Source organism: Aotus nancymaae, unplaced genomic scaffold (genome assembly GCF_030222135.1).
Source record: "Aotus nancymaae isolate 86718 unplaced genomic scaffold, 86718_ANA_hifiasm-v0.15.2.pri h1tg000006l, whole genome shotgun sequence".
Lineage (NCBI taxonomy): Eukaryota > Metazoa > Chordata > Mammalia > Primates > Aotidae > Aotus > Aotus nancymaae.
In genome coordinates, this window is record NW_026988417.1 from 48,521,974 (window position 1) to 48,544,034 (window position 22,061).

The 22,061-nt window shown below is 42.7% G+C and overlaps 1 protein-coding gene across 1 annotated transcript in view; it reads right to left on the reverse strand.

Moving 5' to 3' along the window:
- Positions 1-22,061, reverse strand: part of SCFD2 (sec1 family domain containing 2) — a 435,166-nt gene that overhangs the window by 14,563 nt on the left and 398,542 nt on the right. The window contains exon 7 of the mRNA XM_012441117.3: positions 13,074-13,208. Within this exon, the coding sequence (XP_012296540.2) occupies positions 13,074-13,208 (135 nt within the window). The remainder of the gene's footprint in view (positions 1-13,073; positions 13,209-22,061) is intronic.

A 22,061-nucleotide genomic window follows, 5' to 3' on the forward strand; every position in this document is an offset into this window, starting at 1 on the left:
TTGAGATGCAGTCTCATGCTGTCGCCTGGGCCAGAGTGCAGTGGCATGATCCGGGCTCACCTCAGCCTCTGTCTCCTGGGTTCAAGGGATTCTCCTGACTCAGCCTCCCAAGTAGCTGGGATTTCAGGCATCTGTCAGCACACCTGGCTAATTTTTGTTGTTGTTTTGTATTTTTAGTAGAGACGGGGTTTCACTATGTTGGCCAGGCTGGTCTTGAATGCCTGACCTCGTGATCCACCTGCCTCAGCCTCCCAAAGTGCTGGGATTACAGGTGTGGGCCACCATGCCTGGCCCAAACACCCATCTTTAGAAAAAGACTCAACTCCGCATTCTGCTTTGTACCTCTGTTTCCCCCGACCACGTTTGTCAACTGCTTTCTTTCAATCTGCACACCAGATGCCATAGCTGCCTGCTTTTGTCCTGCTGTACCCTGGAATTGCTCTCAGGGAGTCAACAATGGCTATCATATTGTACGAGTCAATGGACACTCCTTTATCTTCATCTAACCTGACATTTCTGTGGCATTTGTCACAGCTGATGACACCCTTCTTAGGTACCATGACAGCACTTTCTCTAGGTGGCTCCTTCTACCCTTCTAATTGTTTCTTCTCAGATTTCTTAATAGGTTCCCTTTCTTGGTCTGCGCGTTTAAATGTTGTTACGTATGGCTCCATCCCTGGCTCCTTGCCCTTTCACTCAATGCGACATCCCTGAAGGACCTCATCTTCTCATGTGCCTTCAACATCTTTTACGCACCTCTCAAACCTATGCCTTTAGCTCAGTCATCTCTTTTGAGTTCCTGTGGACATCACCACCCAGCTCCTGCAGACAATACTTCCTGGGATTTCTGAACTCAACAGGTTTCAGATGTGATGCGTGATGTTTTCCCTAAAACTTTTGCTTCTCGTGAATTTCTAACAGCATCACCACCTTCACAGTCACCCGAGGCAGACACATGAGAGACATCTTAGACTTTGCCGTCTCATTCATCTACCAGATCAAGTTCTGTTCATTCTGCCTCCTTAAGGTTACTGACATCTCCTTGATAACTTCCACAGTACATGGCTGCTACAGCCTTCTAGTTTGTTTCCCCATCACAGTTTGGCCATACCCCATCCATTCTCCTCATTTCTGCCAAGAACATTTTCTAAAATACAAATATTTATTATTGAATATGGCAAATGCTGTACTAACTCTTTTTGTGTATTATCTTATTTAATTTGAAAAATATCCTTAGAAGGCAAACACAATTATTAGTGTGTTTTGTAAATGCAGAGATTGAGGTTCACATACAGTAACTAAATCACAGATCCAGAAGCAAAACGCCAGAGGCCACACTCTTAAACACCTTTCGGCTCCATCGCATGCTCAGATTCTCTGCATAGAGTCTCATAGCTCTCAGGATAAAGTTCAAGCTCCATAGTTTGGCATATAAGGCTTTTATAACATGGCTTTGGTTTATGACTCTATTTTTGTCTCCTGCACACACATTATATGCTGGAGCCATTCACGGTGACTTGTGTCATGCCTGAATGCCTGGTATTTGTTTTTGGGAACATCTGTTAAACATATGATAATTTACTAAGTGTATGCATATCACCAACATGCTGCTCGATTAATTTTCACAAAGTAAACAGACCAGTGAAACCAGCACCCAGACCAAGAAACAGAAAACCAGCACCCTGGAGAGACCTTCTCATGCCCTACTCCTGTCACTACCTCCTCACAGGTAATCATCATCTTGACCTCTAACCACTCTACCTTATACTTACTCGATTACACACCTTAGAGATTTTCCACGTCAGTAAGAAAGGGCTGTAGCCCATAGACACGGTGTGGACCACAGCAGTGAGTTTTGGCCTGTTTGTGCTTAGTACTTAGCACCTGGTAAGCTTTCAGTAAATGTTTCATGAATGAAATAGTTAGATGAAGCAATGAATCATATCCACAGGTTAACAGGTGAGGCCCTTACTTTCTTAGAAACTCTTGCTTTGCTTTACGCATAGTTCTTCAGGATGAGTAACTAACCCCGACCCTCCTTCCAGCCCTACAAACAATTGGTGTTTCTCACTTAATCCTGGGACAGAAATAAATTGGCTCCAGAACTTCAATGTGGTACAATATGTTCCCAAAGATACTTTCCATAAGAGAGTCTGGAATCAAAGTACATTGGGACAACCTTGGAAGGAGGTATTGACAGATGAAAAGGGAAAATAAGAAACAAACGGTAACAAGAAAACAATACCCTGGGGCCAAGGAGTGGGGGAATGTTGGGTTTGGTACAAATAAATGGGTCCAATTAATGCATGTTGGTGTTTGCTATTTTGGCTTGTGTTTACATTTATGTTTTGATACCATACTTCTCCTGTGGAGCTGTTCAGGTCAGCAGGCTGTTGGGAAGTGGAGTCTTTTCAGTCTTTTCCATCAGAACAACACATTCGTTATCATCGGTCATACATGACTGAGTCCCATTTGCATGTTAGTTCATGGTATAAAGCACTTTGAAGATGAAAGACGGAAGCAAAACTACTGCCATTGCAAATGCACACATTAACAGAGCAAGTCCGAGTCACTGCTCTTGCTTTCATTTTCGAAATCTTTGCTGGCTGTGACTTGAAGACAGCTGTTCTGGTCAGAGAAGACAGTTTCCTTCCACCATTTCATCCTAGCCTTTGCAGCAGAGGCTGCTGAAACCCCTTTTGAGGTGTGCGCCCCTGAGAGAGCTCTTTGATGTGCTGAGTCTTCTATCACTGGGATTGTCAAAAGAAGGGTTTCTGCTGCTGCTTCCGGTTTCTAGGTGCCCTCTAAGAGTCTGGGATCCTAATTCCTCCTCCACATGCTGCTCCTCCATTGTTTCTCTTTATTTGTGACTCACTTGTCCCTAGAACAGGCAAGGGGCAGGTCATTCTTCAACAATGGGCAGTACCTTGTAGAAGCAAGACAGTGCAACAGGAGCTTTGGCCTTAAGGGGTTCTAGGACCAGGAAACACCCAGGCTGACATTGAAGCTGGCCCTTGGCAATGGCTTTTCTCCCACCGGGAATTAGTAAGAGCACTGCCACTCCCTCTGAACGCTTCGTGTCTCATGTTTTATTCACTTACTCATCCATTCAACAAATGTTTATTGAGCAACTACTGTGGGGCCAGACACTATTCTAAGCATCAGGGATTCCTCAGTGAACCAAAGAGAAAAGAACTCCTGCTGTTATGGAGCTTATATTTTAGTGGAGGGAGAGTGACAGTCCATAAAATAAGTCAGTCAGTGGGTAAGTAAGGAAGGTGGTGAGTGCTATGGAGGAAAATCAGGTGGGGGAAGGTAAGTGACAAGCATCACTTTATGCAAGCCTTAGACTCTGTGAAGCAGGCAGAAGCCCCATTTCACATGGAGACACTGAGGCTTAATGAGGTGAAATAACTTGTCCAAAGTGGCTGACCTAGTAAGCTGAAGGGCTGAGGTTGAGATCCAAGTATTTATCTTGCTGCAGAGCTGTGACTGTTCTACCTTCCATTCCACATACTGCCGTTTTTCAACAAATTCTTCAAACAAAAAGCGTTTTTACTAGCATTCATCTTTTAAAACTCTGTACTTTTAGTTCTTTAGAAATATCAGCCAATCACCAGAGCCTTGTGGGACTTATTTTTACTTACACTTAATCCCATTGCAAAAGGTTTCCATGCTGCTAGAAACCGTCAGCTGTTCAGTTGACCTCCCTGCCTCACTTGCTGCAGTTGATGGCTTCATTTTCCTGAAACATCCCTCCTACACTCTACTTTCTAAGCCCTCTTAGATTCTCTCTCTCCTTCGAGGGCTCCTCTTGCTCGACTTCCTCCATGACATGCTGTGTTCCTGACCGCTCTGGCTTCTGGCCCCGATCTTCTCCCAAACACCCTCCCTGGGTGTCCCTGTCCCTGTCCATAGTTAACGTCTCACACATGCCAAAGTCCCCAGATTGCTACCATTGGCCCAGGCTCTGCTGAGGTGCAAGACTGTCTCTCAGGCCCCTAAATTCAACAAGTCTAAAATGTAAGTTTTCTTCTTCTCCAGTTCTGCTTCCCAGTTAGAAACTGTTAACACCGCCCATCCAGTCACCCAAACCAAGCGAATGGCCCTAGACAGCCTCCACTCATTTACTACTGCATCCGGCCAATCCCCGGTCCTGTGGAATCCACCAGGCTTCATCCCCGCCCCCTCGTCCCGTTGGCCCTACCTGACCTTAGACTTTCACCTTCTCCCCTTCCCTCCCCAAGACAGTCAGCTCTTGCTTCTGCCTCGTGCACTGCTGCCAGGGTGAACTTCATAAAATGTAAACTGGTTATCTATTCCTCGTAAACATCCAATGGCACCTCAGTGTTTCTGGTCAAATGTGAAAACTCCAGCCCTCTGGGATCTAGTTTCTGCTTATCTCTGTCTTCATATTCTTCCTCTCCCTGCATGTCACCCTTAGCTCCAGCCATTTGGAACTGCCTGCACTCACCTCAATGTATGATGGCATTTCATTACTTTGGAGTTCCTAACTCCTGCTGGTCTGGCAAAACCCAGCTTCCCTGGGAAGCTTTCTCTGACTCCCTGACAGCTATTCTTCTGTGCCCTCACATCCCGTCCACCACACTTATCTTTCCTCCCCGCAATCCTCAATTCTCTTATCCATGTCCTTAACAAACTGTAAGCTACATGATATAGCTGTGCTTTGGCAGGTAGGGAACCTGGTTTGTCTCTGTATCTTCCTTAACCGGAACAATGGCTAGCATACAAAAGAGCCTCTCAGTTGCTACACACTGTCAGATGCAACATACAGACTGCCAACATCAAGTGTGTGTTTTTGCTTTACAGTTCACACCAAAATCTATCTCATTAGAACTTATGGATCATGTTTAGCTAATGTTATACAAAACCTGAACCCTATTTCATAGCATGGAGTATGATTAAGAAAAAGAAAATATAAACAATGGTTTCAAATAGTGTTGCGGAGAGGAATTCCAGGACTTGTACTCATTTAATCAGCAAACGTGAACGCTGAGATATTTTCCTCTTCTCAGAAATGCCTGTAAGTCCAATGGACCTAAGCCAAGAGTTCAGCCCTCTGAGCCTTGTTTTTTTTTTCTTTCTTTCTTTTTTTTAGAGACGGAGTCTTGCTATGTTGCCCAGGCTAGTTTCGAACTCCTGGGCTCAAGCGATCCTCCTGCCTCCGCCTCCCCAGCAGCTGGAATTACAGGAGTACTACCGTGCCCTGTCTTGTTTTTCTTAGATGAACAATGTGGAGCTGGACTAGATGACCTCCAAGGCATGTTCAGCTCTCACCATCCAAGGATCCGACCTCAGGCTTTACTGATTAGCCCATCATTTTTGCTCTGTATTCCAAAGCATCCTTTACCCCTGCTATAGATTCCTCTGCAGGTATCCGTCCAATCCACAAGCCAACAATCTCCCCTGTCCACATGGTCATAGGAAGGGCTCCTAGAATCCATGCAGTTACGATGTGATCCTGTCCTTCAGTCACAGTTGATTGGTCCTGAAATGGGCCCCTGACCCAGGGTGGCCCAACTGTAGGCCCTTCCCTGGGAATTGAAGCTTGACCTAAGATAGATGAGGTTCAGTCAAAGCTGTGGCATAGCTACTCAGCCATTCATTTATACTATTTATTGAGCATCTACAAAATGCTGGGTACTGTTCTCATGCATGGCAGAATGAGTCTCACAGAACTGCCTGGTATCCTGACGGCTTTCCAGGTCTTAGTTCCAGTCCTTCCTCAGGCCCCTCGCATTGCTGCCCCTGTGTTCCCCAGGACATCCCACGGGCCTCACAATAAATTATCCTTTAGGTTATTGTAATTCGGCATCTTACTTCCAATTGAAAGAGTTTTAACTCTTACCCCTCACCACCAGCAGCTTTTCAAAGTCTGCCTGAGCAGTTGCTCTAGTTCTCCTCGTGGTCCTCTTTCTCTTGCCACCTAAGGCAATGGGGCACTCATACCCACTCAAATAAGGGGCCCAGAGGTAAGCACTGGGCTTTCTGTGAGTCTTTTTCATAGTTTTTAATTTTTTTCCAATTAGGCATGGCCACATATGAAATGAAACTTCTTAAAAAAGCACACATAAAAGGAGGTAAAAGGGCTTCATGCAGTTTCATTAGATAAAACCCACCCTCCTCATGCCAATTCTGGCAGAGAAAACATCTTGACAAATCATGTCCTTTAGTCAAAACAAGCTGAGATCCAAACACATGGAGTAGATAGAAAAGAAATTATTTTCAGGAGACTGAGATCCAAACCACAAATTCCAGAAATGCACTTTAAAAGTGCTGCCTATTAGACATGCTAGTTTTAAATTAAATTAATGTCGTAGGGAGAGGGGTAAGGTATGTTTTGATTTATTTATTAGATCATTATCAAGCTTTCCTCTAAGGAGCTCTAGGTATTTCATGCACAAGGATTTTAGAGAAAAGGCTGTTTGAAGAATGTCAGGTTCTGCCAAAGCTGTTTCTCCCTAGTTTGCTAGAACCAGCCCCTAGTGGGCTTCATACACTGCTGTTTGAAGCTGACAGCTCCGTGTGGCTGACCACAAGTCTATCCTCTGGTTGAGAAGTACATCAAGTTACTTCAAACACTTTCTCAGAACTGCTGGAAGAATGATCTAGTGGGTATACTTGCTCTTCTCCCCAGCCTGTCTGGCTTCCTTTATGAGACTTGATGGAGCAAACTTGGGATAGGAAAGTTCCCCAGCTCAGTTTCTTATCAGGAAGTATTTTTAAAAAATATTATATTATTTAAAAACATTATGGAAGAACAGCGAACAGGCCTTTCATTAACAAAGTCTTTCTGGGCTCACTTATTTTGAAACCAGCTTAGAAGCATGAGAGATTTTTCCCTCTAGACTGGAGGGGAAAGTCCTAGGATTAGCCGAATGCTGCCTTGCCCAGCTGGACAGCCAATCATATTTAGGTGGAGTATAGATTGTATTTTCCAGAAGTGCCCATGACAGTATTTTCTGCTGCTCATGCTTTCAATCCCTTTGCAAGAGGAAGAGTGCATGTCCCCTCCCCTTGAGCCTGGGTGGCCATTTGTACCGGTCTTGACAAACAGAGTACAGTGCTGTGGAAGTGATGTTATGTAGTGTTTGAGGCTAGGTCATAAAATACAATACATTGGAATCCTGGCTCTCTCCTAGGATGCCTGCCCTTGGAATGCAGCTGCCATGCTGTGAGAAAGCTTGGCCACATGAAAAGGCCCACATGGAGAGAAACAGGCCTCTGGCTGCCGGCTGCCACTCGGTGTCTACTTTCTGACTATGTGAATGAGCCATCTTGGAAGTGAATCCTTCCCTATTGAGCTCTACTCAGAGTGCAGATTCACGAGCAAAATGAATGATCGATATTATTTTAAATCAATGATTTGAGATGACTTTGCAGGTAGCAATAGATAACCAGAACAGGTGGAGATGAAAGACTTCTCTGGACAATGTGATTTCAACAGGAATGCATGCAAAAGCACTACAAAGAAAGTAATTTCAACCAGTTGTAATATGACGCAAATGACATTCTGACTCCAGCAAAGGCAAAATCCAGCTACCCTGACTTTCCTATCACAGAGGATTTGTTTGATGCAAAGAATCTTAGTCACACAGGTATTTTTCTTAACATTCACTGTCTGCAAAAATGTACCTAAATAAGATTGAGTTCTGTGAGCCATTTCCAAGTACCTGGAATGGAGGTCTCCATTTCCCTTAGCGCTGAGGCTATCTGAGGAACGGCAGCAAACCCTTGCGGAGCAGAGCTCTTGCTCAGTCTCCATGCATGGAGACTGCACTGCTGAAGTGCTCCTGGCCGAGTTGGGCTCCTGAGCTGCTTGGGGCTTCTGCCTCTGTGTTAGCCAGGGTCTAGACCTGCTGGCCTCCATTCCCGTGAAACAGCTTGTCATGACACGTGTCCAGAATTTCACTGGCTCCCTACAGTTTGCCCTAAGAAGGACAGTCTATGTCTCCCAAGACTGAGGAGCTCAACAAGTTACAGTGGAGAAGAAAAAGGGGGGTCTGGAGAAATACATCACTGCCTTATAAACATGGCTTCCCACGGGCACAGCAAAAGAAGAGCACTCAGCATTCCAGGTCTTTCTGATAAGAGCAAATCCATAGTGAAATATGAAATGTTTGTGTCTTCTTTGGGGGACAGTGTATCTATTCTCTTCTATTTAATTCACTTGTTCACCCAACAATGAGGCTTTGTACACCAAATGCTTGAGTACTGGCTACGTACAGGCACACAAGGGTATTCAAGGTGGCTCTTTTCAGAAGTCAGTGTGGCAGGGATACAAACCCATCAAAATAATAATAGCAAATTCTTATGCTAGACACTGTTCGGAGTGCTTTATATGCATTTGTTGATTTAATTCTCGTAATGGCCCCAGAAAGTAGATACTATTAGCATCCCCATTCTACAGATGATGAAACTTAGGCATGAAGAGGTTAAGAGATGTGCCCAAAGTCACATAGCTAGTAAACGGTGGAGCCCGGGTTCTAACCCAGATAGTGTGACTCCAGATGTGTTACCACTACTCTCTGTTGCCTCTTGTAAGTAGAACGAAGATTGCTGTTAGTACAGCTAATGGTGGATGGCATGAAGGAGGAATGCATGGAAGAGACAGCTGTCTATCATTTACAAAATCTAACTTACAAAATAAAGACGTGAATAGGAAAGAGCCTCAAATCTCTCTTGGTGTCACTCAGCCTCTTAAGTGGCCACTCTGTGATGACCTTTCTCCTCTCAATTCCTTGAATTTCTCAGTCTACAAAATAAACCCCTTCTACTTCTGTTCTGTTCTCCAGAGAAACAAAGAAGTTGGAAGAAACAGATTTGCGCACTGTCAGCGTGGAAAGGAGAAGAGAGCAACAGATTTCTTTGACAGAGGTAGAGGCAGGCTTCCCACCCTTTGTGCACATCCATGCATGGTGGGCGAGGCAACAGCGAGCGGGCTGCTGCTTCTTTGGGGTTACCTACGGATGAAACAATGACTGGCTTTGCCTTGCTTAGTGGCTGCTGGAAAGGAGGGTCAGGGCCTCCTTTGAGGGTCACTGGAGTCGAGCGATGGGGCTGCTGCCTTGCATCCCCTGTGAAACTGAGATGGAAGTTGGCTTAATGGCAGTAGTTGGAAAGAGGAACCGGTGACTTGAAGCCGTGCTGTCTTCTGAATGAGAACTATAACAGGTCCACCCTGACCACCTCCCAGCTTTTGGTGTAAATCTGCTGTTTGTAAGGCCTATACAGGTGCTGAGCACTGAGGATGCAGAAAAGAATAAGACCGGGATCAACTTCCTGATTCTCACAGAGATAGCTTTCATGTTCTTTTGATAAGTAAGAAAACACTTAAATCATGCGTGTGTATCTATGTGCGACTGGGTTGTGTTATTTTACCTTGCTAGATGCAGTGAACTCTGATCTAGTCTGTTCTGCTCCTTCTCACTTAAAAAAATGCTCATCAAAACCACTGAATTAATATTTCGATCCACTAATGTGCAGTGAATCAAGTTGTGCAGTTAGAGAAATGCTAGTCTGAAGAACATTAGTCTGGAGAAAGGCACTTAATATGTGTAGTTACAAAACAGTGTATGAGTGCAGCTACAAAAGAATGAACAAAATGTATAGAGGCTTGAAGAAGCCACGTGGGGCCTGGACAATGCTCTCCTGTGTTCTTTCTATCACCCGCTGTGAGGGCACACACTGCACACCCCACGGGAATAACAGTTGGCTCTATTTCCCGGCGTATCTCTCACCAGCCTCTCAATCTGCTCTCATCCCTGCAGTCTACAGACCCTGCTTCTGGGTGGCCCTGAGCCAACACCATCACGAAACCATCTATGAGTTCAGAGACAGCGCAGGGATGGATGAGCGGCTCAGCTAGAGCCTTTCCAGCTCTAGAATTCTCCCATTTGTCAACAGCGCCCTGAGCATGGGAAAGATTCCACATTGACAACTTTATTCATCAGGCTTTGCCCTTTAGTGTCTTTCTGGCTCTGCACTGGCGGGTTCTGAGTGAGAAGGGGAGAAGGAAGAAGATTCCAGGGGAACAGAGTAGGGTAGCAAGTGGCAAGAAATAAATGAGCAATAACTGTTGGTAGCTGATACAGAATGAAGATGCAACGTGTAGAGGCCCTTCAACTCCAATGCACACATTTATTCTCCTGGGGAGTGCTGCCAATGAGTCCCAGGGCCAGGTCCCAGAGAAGCAGATGACCCCTGAGGGAGTTCACTCACACTGCTGTCTCAACAACCAGCCCAGGCATAGATTTTATTCGTGAGCTGGATAGATACTGGAAAGGAAGAGCATTTGTGCTAATGAGTAACCATGAAGAAAATCAGAATGAATAACACACGAGTATATGAATACTTAACTTCCAAGAAAGTGCCTGATAGCCTCCTGGAGCCAAGAAATGTGGTTAAGAGTTAGGCTTTGGAATAAGGGCGACCTTGGGACAAATCCTGGTGTCGCTATTTCCTGTGTGCTCTTAGGAAAATGCCTGAGGACAGAGGAGAGTAAGACCCAATCCCAGCCTTCTGGAGGTTCACATCTACTGCTTAATTTTTCTGGGCCTCAGTTTCCTCACTGGTAAACAGGGATAATGATAGGACCTACCTTTTAAGGCTGTATGATGATCAATATCAGAATGAATGGAAAGAGCCTGGCTGAATTGTGGTATACGCTGGTCACAGGTTGTCTGTATAACTTTTGGTAGGAAGAGGTGATGGAAAAGAAGACAAAGAGGGCTGGAAAATGGTTATGACCATGTTAGACTCCATCTGTATGTTGCATCCTCTGCTTCTGGAGGGCCTTAGAGCAGAGTGGTAGATACCTTCTCTTGATGGCTTCACCTCTATCTCAAAGAAGTAGCTCTTTGGGAAATTATAGTCAGTGTCTCAAAGCCCTACTGAGTGTTCCTCTGTAAGTTCATTCCGATTTTGTTCAAACCCCAACACATATGTCAGAGGTAACTCTGCTGAGCTGTGTGGAATGCAGGAGGCCCATTTAGAAACCAAAAAAATGACCCTCCTTTGGGGGCTGGAGTGGAGAGGGCTTTGTTGCCAACCCACCAGGACTCTCCCCACCCCCTGTAGACAGATGAGATGCCCTGGCAACTGAGAGCCGAGGCCTCACAGCTAAAGGCTGAGGAATGGATCCTGACAGCTGTTGGGAATTCCTTTTTCTTAAATCCATTACTCGGAAACCTCTCTTTAAGATCAGTCTTAAGCTGACAGAGCATTTTGTCAGAAGCCCTAACCCCGGGGGTTTGAAATGGAGAGAAACACAACGGCCCAGTGCTGGCCCAGGATGGTTCTAAACATCTTCCTAGGTGGGGCCTGCTTGAGGATGATGGAGCAGGAAGAGATGTAGAAAACACTCCGCAGAATTTGAAAGGGTCATTAAAAAATAAAGTCCAAAATAAACATGATCAACAACAACAACAAAAAGTGCCACTCTTGATTCATGAAACAGTGACAGAAAATGCAGGTGGATAGTCCTTACGCAACACGACTATGTTCTGTAATATGTTCTATATTATCCTCAGAAGAGTTGCAAAGTCCATTAGCATATTAAAGGCGCGGTAATGTTGGACTACGAAGAAACAATTAAATTTGTTGTTCAAGTCAGTGTTTCTGGAACATATTTAATCAAAGACCCCTTTAGCTAAGAAACAGTTATTTCCGTGGAATATCTTTGGGCAAAGAGCAGAGTTAGGGCCTCCTCTCACCTACACTGCAACTCTCAGGTGCAGGTGGGGTAGAGCCTTCATTTGTACCCTTGGCCAGACGCCCCTGTACAGGGTCTGATTGCACCACAGACACAGCAGCCTGTCTGGGAGAGGATACACTGGCAGTTGGGCCATCCTCACACCTTACTAAAAAGCCTCTGAAAGTCCACACTTGTTATTTTAGTTTCTCTTCAGGGTAAGGCCACGCCTGTGAATGAAGGAAGAGAATGCTCAAGTGGAAAAGGTTGGAAACTGTGTCTAGTCTGGAACTTTCTGTACCAACTAGCTATGATGATGGGCTACTCAGGACAGGGAGATACTGCCCAACTCTGGGCCTACTTATACCAACTCAGAAGCCCCTAAACACTTTGAAGAAGCAGACTGAACTGCTTTACTAAAAAATATAGAAGGAAAATGTACCAGCCAGGCACTGCAACAGAAGTTGATGAAAACTGGGAACAGCAGGAAGGAGGCCTGCAGGTCCGTTCCAGCAGGTTTACTGCTTGGTTTAGAGTCTGGTTGTCTGGCGTCTGTCCTCTGGCATTTGGAGTGGAACAGTTTTCCTGGAATATGCATTTATTGAACTCTGAAAGGCCAGATCTCTTACATAGATTAATTCACGGTTTCAAAGATGCTTTGATGCTGGCAAAACATTCTGTTACTTCCAGGAGTTATTACAAGTGAAATCCTGGCCTGGACTGAGAGGTCAGCCTGTAATCTTATTTAAATCTTTTCAGATTTAGAAACTCTACAGAAGGTTAAAAATAGATCACATTCGTATACTTCTTCCTCCTTTCATCCCTACTTCAAGGGCTGTGCAGTCATTTTGACCCACCCCAGATGTTAGCCAGATAAATTCTAGCACTTGTCACCTAGGAGTCTGCCAGTCCAAAAGTCATTTCCAAATGGGTTTTGGGCTGACTTTAGCCATAGGACTGAGCAGAACCACTCAGCATTCTACATAATCAGTTCTAGAACTAGGAACAAAGGGCTGTCACTAAGACCGGTGTGTACTCCGTGGATTCATTTTAAGAGAAACCATAGGCCACAAGGAGGAGAGTTTTCAATAGTGCTGTCCCAGGGATCTTGTGTCCTCCACCTTAGACTTCACGTCCTGACCAGAAAAGACCATAGTGCTCAGGTCAGGAGAAGCTGCATGAGGCTAACAGGTCAGGCTGCTTATAATCCAAGGATAAAAAAATTGCCCTTGATTTCAGAAGAGCCAAATTATCAAACGTTATGTGTATGGTGCTGGCTAGGGTTAACTGGTGCCAGCATTTCCATGCCCAGCAAAGAGAACATTACTACACTCAGGATTACTTTTCATGGTTACTTTACCTTCATGAACATGCTGAATCCAGTTTTAAGGAGATCAGTGAGGCCTGAAGACATGTGTTCAATGTCAGCAGAATCTGCCCTCTCGGGATGAAATATCTCCTCCACAACTTGCTTCAGCAATGGCTTATAAGATGCCTGGAAAGGCAAAATACTGTGAGTAAAGGGTTTGTTTGGTTTGTTTGGAGAAAGGACAGCTTTACAACAAAGAAGGCAAAACAAGTTTATTTTGATACTGAGCAGTGGCTATGGGGGGTATGTGTGTGTGTGTGTGCGTGTGTGTGTGTGTCAGATAAAGACAATATAACAACATTGGGTTTTTAAATAAACTTTCACTCCAATGCCGTAGCAGGCTTTTCTGCTTCTCATGCTCTCTTCTACAAGCAAATATATCTTAGTAGAGCTACAATCATAGTATGACTAATTTCTCTATTTAAAATGACAATTTTATGCATGGAGTATACTGAGAAACAAAGTACTGTCTGATACAGACATGAAGATGGTCTCCAGCTTTTCCTGAACGTTCTCAGAATTATGCTCTCCTCTGCTAGGAACTCCAATGTTACTTACAATGTGCTGTCAATAACCAAGCTTAAAGCAATCCCTCTTCCTTATACAGAGCTCACCTCCCAAGCATGACTTGGCCAGGAAAAGAAGCTAAGATGGCATAAAGGAATCTGACCAAGGCCAGAAAGTAGACTACACAGTACCATAAGAATTTCAGTAGAATTAGGGAGATGTTAGTTTGCAGCAGCTTCTACAGTTTGATAAATGCTGCTAAATGCTTTCCTTTTCTGTGACCTGAATAACTGATCCATGTTTACATTATATTGGGAGGCATCTGCTTTATTGACGCCACACTTTCTGAGCTGTTTTTCTTCACCCCTTTCCTTAGTTCTTGCTACCAAGTTCTTCCTGTTTTCTTTTCCCACTTGGTGGACGACCTTCCTCCCAATCTTCTAGTCAGATACGGCACGAAGTCTGGGGCATGAAGGGCAAAGGAGGAAGGACTATCTTCCCTCAATGCACTCTCTGATCTATTAGAGCTTCAGTAAAGCCAGGTTCTAACACGGCACAGTTGAGGCATATCCTGTATTAAGGTCTTTCTCTCTTTGATTGGCTAACTATGTGACCTGTCTGTAGCATCTCTCAAGGATATTTAGTGTGCTGACCTCATCCCTGGCTTCATCTTGCTTTTCTTCCAGTCATTTTTTTTTACTCGAATTTTCCCTTTCCAATTTTCTTACTTAAAATAGCTTAGAAATAAAGCAAGGTATAAACCATCAAAATTGTAAATAACCACTCGGCAGGAATATAGCTGGCATCTTTCCCAGGGATAAGATGCAGGGAAAACTAGCATCTTCTCAGTTGGGGATATGAACTTTTTTATGTTTATTAGTCAAACAGACCATTGCTTGTCCAGAGATCTCATGGTTACATGATCATGAAGGGCAAAGCAATTAACAGAAACAGATCAGACAGGAATATTTTGAAAGCCATGGATCCCTTGCTCATAAAGAAATTCCAATCAAAACTATGCCAAGATGGATTTTTAAAAAAATCAGACTACCAAAAAGTCCAAAAGTTTGAAAATACACTCTTTTGATGAGGCCACGGGGTAACAGGCCCTCTTATACATTGCTGGTGGAGGGTTGTTACAGTCAATGCAGAGAGCAATTCGGCAATACGTATCAACATCACAGATGCACTTGATGTAGCAATCACACTCCTAGCTATGTATCTTTTGCATATGCTCATGTATGCAAATGAGATCCAGAAAGGTGGTTTATTGTTTGTAATACCAAGATTAGAAACCACTCAACCACCATCAGTAGGGAGCTGCTTAATAAATGGGGTGCATCCATAGGGAGGAATGCTATGAATGAAAGAAGCAAGGTGAGGAACACTGTGTATCATGGGCTAGCATTTGTGTAAAAATGTGTATCATGGGTGAGGAACACTGTGTATCATGGGTGAGGAACACTGTGTATCATGGGCTAGCATTTGTGGCAGGGGGAATATGAAAGTTTATATTTGTTGAAATATGCAAAAATAAACTCTGGTGTGAACATAGGAACTATGGGCAGCAATGATTATGGGGTGGGGACCAAGCAAGGGAGACATTGTATTGTTTATTTATTTAATTATTTACAGCACAGTCTAAAACACCACTACAAACAGCAAGAATGATCTCCTTCCAATTGTTAAAAATTAATAATTTATCGATAAATTATTAGAAATAATTTATTAATAAAATACAATACATTTAAAATATTAAATACTTTATTTTATTAATAGAAATCAATAAATTTTATTAAAATTAAATTAAATTAGAAATAATTTTATTAAAATAAATTAATAAAATTAATAAATATTAAAGCACACCAAAATATTAGTTAGGGTTATCTCTAGGTTCAGGAAGTAGGAGACATTTATTTTATTTTTCCAAATTTTCCAAAATTAAGAGGTCTACTTCGGGAATCATAGGGTAATTTAATAATTATTATTTTAAATGTAAAAAAAGGGCCACGGAGTGGCCTCTGAATCCTGCAAATACTCTTCCCTGAGTAAGCTCGTTTGAATGCTCTTCTATCACCTTAGCCTTTCTGGACATTGACTCTCTTAAACTTTAATTTCTTTAAAGCTCCTCCACAAGAAGTCCCTTGGCCAACAATCTGCTACCTTATCAGCATTATCATCAAATACTAATTGACCTCTTCCTTGGTAATAGACCTCAATCTTCAGCCATGCACATTATCAGCTGGCTAAAAGACTACATTCTCCAGCCTTCCTTACAGCTGAGCGTAGCCACGTAATTAAGGTCTGGGCAATAAGATGTAAATAGAAGGGTAACATGAGACTTTCAGAAGTCTTCTTTTTAAAATGGAAGGATATGCTTTTATCCTTTCCTTTGCTCTGCTTCCTGGAATGTAGAAGTGATACCTGGAGCTCCTACAGCCATCTTGGAAGACAGGGCATTCCTTAGAGATGGTAAAGCAGAGAGCGGGAGAAACCTTGGTCAGTGATGACTTGTAGAGCCACTATAACCATAACATGGACAGGCTAAATTAGTACCTACTTTACATGACACTATAAAATCCTGTACGTTTAAGCCACTATTTTTCAGATCTCTGTTACTTGCAACTGAATGAAATTCTGATAAGAAAGCATGAAGGGAACATAAAGATATGAAAGGACATTTCCTCCTTCCAGAAGCTTACAGTTATTTATTTTATTCATCTATTAAACCTCATTATATAAAACAACTTTAAGCAGAATCACAGAGAAATACACATAGGCTCTCATATTTGAGAGAGAAGACAATATACCCCTGATACCGTCTGGCTGTATCCCTACCCAAATCTCATCTTGAATTATAACTCCCATAATCCCCACATGTAGCAGGAGGCACCTGGTGGGAGGTAATTTAGTCATGGGGGCGGTTACACTCATGCTGTTCTCATGATAGTGGGTGAGTTCTCAAGTGATTCAATGGTTTTACAAAGGGCTTTCCCCCCTTTTGCTCAGCACTTCTTGATGCCTCTGTGAAGAAGAGCATGTTTGCTTCCCCTTCTGCCATGATTTTAAGTTTCCTGAGGCCTCCCCATCCCAGTGGAACTGTGAGTCCACAGAATCTCTTTTCTTTATAAATTACCCAGTCCGGGAATGTCTTTATTAGCAGCATGAGAACAGACTAATGCAACCCCTTAACCCATAAAAAATAAAAAGATTGTCATTCTCCATAAGATGTACTGTACACAAAGGAAGAGTAATGATTCTGAAAAAGAGCTCATACACAGCACAAAGGTGGCTTTGTAATTAAGCTAAAACACTATACTCTGTACCTTCTCTGTGCAAGGCACAGTATACCTGGGGTGACAGGATTTGTTCTCAGTGCTCCAGAGGCCCCAGTGTAGACTGGGAGACAGGGGAAAGCAGGAGATAGAGGGATTGGGGAAAGTACGAACACGAGGATCTCTCTCTCTTTCCCTTGCTCCACTTTTGACTAAATTTTGGGGAATGAAACCCCCAGGAGAAAATGATGAGCTGGGTTCCCCTTGGGGGTGGTGAGCAGAGATTTAGAAGTGCTGTTCTTTTAACCTCTTCATTCTTGAGACTTTGTGATTGCTCTGTGCTACACTGGGAATGTTGGAAATCTTTTTTGTTTTTTATTTTCTTAAGGTATGTAGGTGAACATGTATTTAGCAGGAGAAAAGAAACTGTGATTTAAAATACAGTAAAGTAACAGCAAACACATCACATAATCCAGAAAAATAACAAATGTTTTTTTTAACTGCCTGACATCCTCTTTAATATTCATTTCTTACATTTTTTGGTTACATTCTCTCTGATTATCTTTTCATATAACTCCAATTTTGAAATGCCATTTTCTATGAAAATGTGATAGTTCTTAAGCTATTGTCTCTCAACTCCAAACCCTCTCTTCTAGACTCAGTTCTGTGATGCTGGGCCAAGTCTCTGAAAACCACTTTTGTGCTTTGCCAGCTAGGTCTGTTAGACTCTGCCAGTAGGGGCACTAGAGGGAGACTGGAAGACAGGAAGAACAGGCAGGAACTTGCTTCACCTGTATATTTGCAATTCCTACCACCATCACCCTGGCAATGGCCTCTCACCACTTGAAGCTGCCCTTCCTCTGGACTTTTAAGTCATTGGATTTAATAAATTACCTTTCTTTTTTTTTTCCCCAAGCTCAAAGTGGCATTTTATTTAGTAAATAATCAGTATGCATAATTCTGTAATAGTAACAGAAGCTGATTAAGTCTACAAACAAAACAAAACACAACAAATCTTGAACATTGGCAAAAACAGGTACAGATATTAATGGAAAAGATAAGATAATGAACATTGTAAAAATTTATTCTAAAATAATACTTTCCATTAAAACAGTGCAGTAGAGGATGAGAGGGATACTCTGGTTTAATATTTTATCTAAAAGTATTAAGATTTTTAAAAAAGACATAAAATGAGAAAAAAAGGAGAGGGGCAAGAATCAGGGGCTGGAAAGGCAGAAAAAAATTACCTTTCTTGTTTAGGCTTTTCAGAGCTTTTTTCTTTATCTATTTTTAGTTGTAACCAATAGCATAATAAATGATGTAAATATTAATTTAAAGAGAAATTGAGTGGTTTTCCTACTTGAATGAGAATAAGGGAAAAAACCCTCTAAATTTTCTACTGAAAGAACTAAGTATGGAACAACTGGATAACATTGTGTATTTAAAGAGCACAATTTGGTATAGACTTTCTCAAGCACGAAACAGTACTTGTGCCTTCTTAATGAAAAAAATTTCCAGTTAAGGTTTTAATGAGGAGAACTTTTGGTTCCTGTCTCTTAGCCACTTAGTTTGGACCATTTTGTGCCCTAAATCATGTCACTGAAATCTGGTTAGAAGAACTACTTGGCAATGGCTTCTCAGATGGGAACCCTCTGACTTTCGTGAAATTTTCTACTCAGCCAGGAATAACTCACTTCTCAGCAAAGGACCCTGTAGAAGGTGGTGATAGTGGAGACAGATGTGGTTTCTCTAGTACCCTACTCAAAGATTCTCTTGCATGCCTGGAAGGGACAGAGGAGAGATTAGCCATACAGTTTGTATCCATATTAAGAGGGTAAATCATTGTAATTTAATTTTCCTGATCAAACACTCTCTGCCAGTTCACCTTTTTGGGATGTTGGTAGAGGAATTAAAAACTCAGAAAAATTTGTTCTTTTCTTTTCTTGCTGGTCATTTATTTATTGCTTATATCAAATCCAATGTAGGTTGGCAATAGGAGATCTGTGCCCTGCCTAATCATTCAAAGACCCAGGTTCCTGCTATACCAGGGGTCCCATCCCCCAGACATGGACCACTAATGGTTTGAGGCCTGTTAGGAACCAGGCCACACAGCAGGAGGTGAGCAGCCGGTAAATGAGAGAAGCTTCATCTGTATTTACAGCCACTCCCCATCACTTGCATTACTGCCTGAGCTCCGCCTCCTGTCAGAGCAGTGGTGGCATTAGATTCTCCTAGGAGCACGAACCCTATTGTGAACTGTGCATGCGAGGGTTCTAGGTTGCACGCTCCTTATGAAAATCTAATGTCTGATGATCTGTCACTGTCTCCCATCTCCCCTAAACAATGTCTAGCTATAGGAAAACAAGCTCATCTCTCCCACTGATTCTATATCATGGTGGGTCGTATAATTATTTCATTATATATTACAATGTAATAATAGAATTAAGGTGCACAATAAATGCAATGTGCTTGAATAATCCTGAAACCAACCCCCCCACCCCCTACTCTGCACCACCTGGTCTGTGGAAAAACTGCCGTCCACGAAACAGATCCCTGGTGACAAAAAGTTTGGGCACCACTGTGCTATACCATTCCCTAGAGCATTCGAATCCTACACTGAAGACTTTGCATCTCATCAGCAGATGATGAATGAGAGAGAGAGTATGAAGGATTTCCAAGGGATTTTATGGGTCCAGCCCTAAAATGATATGTATCACATCCACCACAGTTCATTGGCCAGAACTAGTCACAATTCCACAAGGGAACCTGGAAGATGTCATCTAACTGTTTACCCCAGAGGAAAAGGCAATGGAGTTTTGGGAATACACAGCATGGCCTCTGCCATAGACACACTGTTAAGTTTTGATTGAAACATTAATGTAAATATTTCCTTAACAACTAGCAAGTTGCAGGTTGTGGGCAAAGGATTATTAAAGCTTTTTCCCTTCTGCATAAGAATTTAACCTTTGGTTAACTTTTTATCTCTGTTTCCCTGGAAACCCGATAAAGGAAGAATGTCAAACTATGCAGCCAGGCAAGATTGCTTATGACAAAAATGACCCCTGGTTGGTAAATTGCATTAAACTGGAAGAACTATAAATATTTGATAGAAAGCCAGAGCTTTGGGGTTCTCTGAGTACGATGACTCTTGAATAGTAATTGGACATGTCCCTTGGAGGAATGCTGGAAGCTATGTCTGTGGAGTTCTTACAGAGAAATTAGCTCCTGTAGGAAATGAGGTTTTAAAGCTAGGGGACTTGTGGACTCATCCCATGTGAATCTAGTTCTCTCACTCCTGAGCTGTCACCTTGAAACCAATCCAAATAGCTCCTCAATCGCTGTGTGAACCGCTTCATGCTTCATGGATGGTCACAAGGACTGCTCCATGGAAGAAAAATGCCTGATGCTTCCCTCATGGGGTGCTACATTCCTGTCTTGGGCACACTTGTGTCAAGTGGGAGCCATGACCACAGAGCTGACTTACTCGTTAGGTACAGAACATACAGCGTCTTGGGCCTACATTCCTTTTGAGGACCCATGGAAATGCATTTTTTAAAATCAGAATTAAAAATATTTTAAGGTGAAAGTGATGTTTTGATATGTAATATTAATGTGTTTATTTTTACACCAATGCAATTGTACCATATACTTTTTACTATTTTTTATTTTTACAAAAAAGAAGGGGCCCATGAAGGTCATATTGTGGCCCTGTATGAGGGCCTCATGAGGCTGGGCTGACAGCTTGGTAGAGCTTAAAGATACTCCCTGATGGCTGATACACAAGGAATAGTTGAAGTTTCAAAAAATGAATCTTATATCTGAAATTCTCCTTTTTTTCTCTTTCTTTAAATGGCAAGTATCTCTTCCAGAACAAACTGAGCTTTAAAAAATACCACATTTAAGTAAAATATGATAACTAAAATACATGGGTCATTGTCTCTGGTTACTCTTTTGGGGTGAACATACTGTGTGGTGGGTCTGGAAGATTCTTTTGTTGACTTGAATGCTAGCTCTTGAGGAAAAGCAGTGAGAACAGCAGCAGTTCCTGACATAATATATAATACGCCAGACACAATCTTGAGAAACTAGCATACCCACATTTTCTTGAATTTGGTGTACCTTAAAGATGACCTAGGATAGCAGTTTCCAAGAAAACCCAATTGTGATCACAGTCACATCTCTGCCAGCTGGGGCTGCTGACTTTGTGTTTGCTGGTTGCTGTTGGGGTAGCTGGGGACTCCTCAGTTCTGCTAGTAAAGATGCTTGCTTCTCCCTTTTCTGCAAAATTGACTCTTAACAACCAACTTCTCAGAAAACCCAGGCTTACTGGGAGGGTTTTCATTTTGTTTCAATCCAAGACAGCACAGAAAAACATCTGTTCTAAATTGCTCATGGCTTTGACCAATCCATGGCTCATTTATTTTTATTTTTTGCTAAATGATGACTATTTTTTCTCCTTTCATCTTCTTAAAGGAAACAGTTTATTTATAGACTTAAAAATGGTTCATTTGTCTATCTATTCATCTATCCATTCATGCTTCAATCCAGAAGCAGATTAGTTTTTTAAAAAAATTGAGTATAGCCCCTTCAACTTCAATTTGAGGAAGGCAAAGGCCACACCCATGAACACATTTACAGCCAATAAGAAGCACACTCAGGACAGAGCCAAGTTTTGTGGCCCTCAGTTTAGTCCTACCCCATGCTGACTCCTTCGGAAAGGATGCTGGCAGTTTTGTTAGAAAGAATCAGGAGGAGGACTAGAACTTAGCACTTGGCAAAGAACAACTGGAGGCCAGGGCTGGGGATTGTTGACAAAAGAGGCCAGGCCTAAAGCCTGTTCAGAGAGCCATATTTCACTGGCACAAGATGAATCAAGCCTCCTTGGGTACTGTGTTCAACACGCTAGAGGGACACAGTACAGTATGCATCTGTGGAAGGTTTTCTCCAGTTCAGCCCTGCTCTTTGAGACCATGCCAAGGCAAGTCATACAAGAGCCACATAGTATTTTGTCTGAAAGAGCCACATAAGCTCCCTTCCCTGAGACATCTGCTTAATATCCTCTTGGTGTCCCAGCTGAGGAATGGCATCGAATCACACACTGTGGCATTTAGGAGGGAGATTAAGCCTCTCCTTAAACTGAGCATTTGCAATAAGAAATGGAAGGGTAAGAAGACTTTCTGTAGCCAGGTGCGGTGGC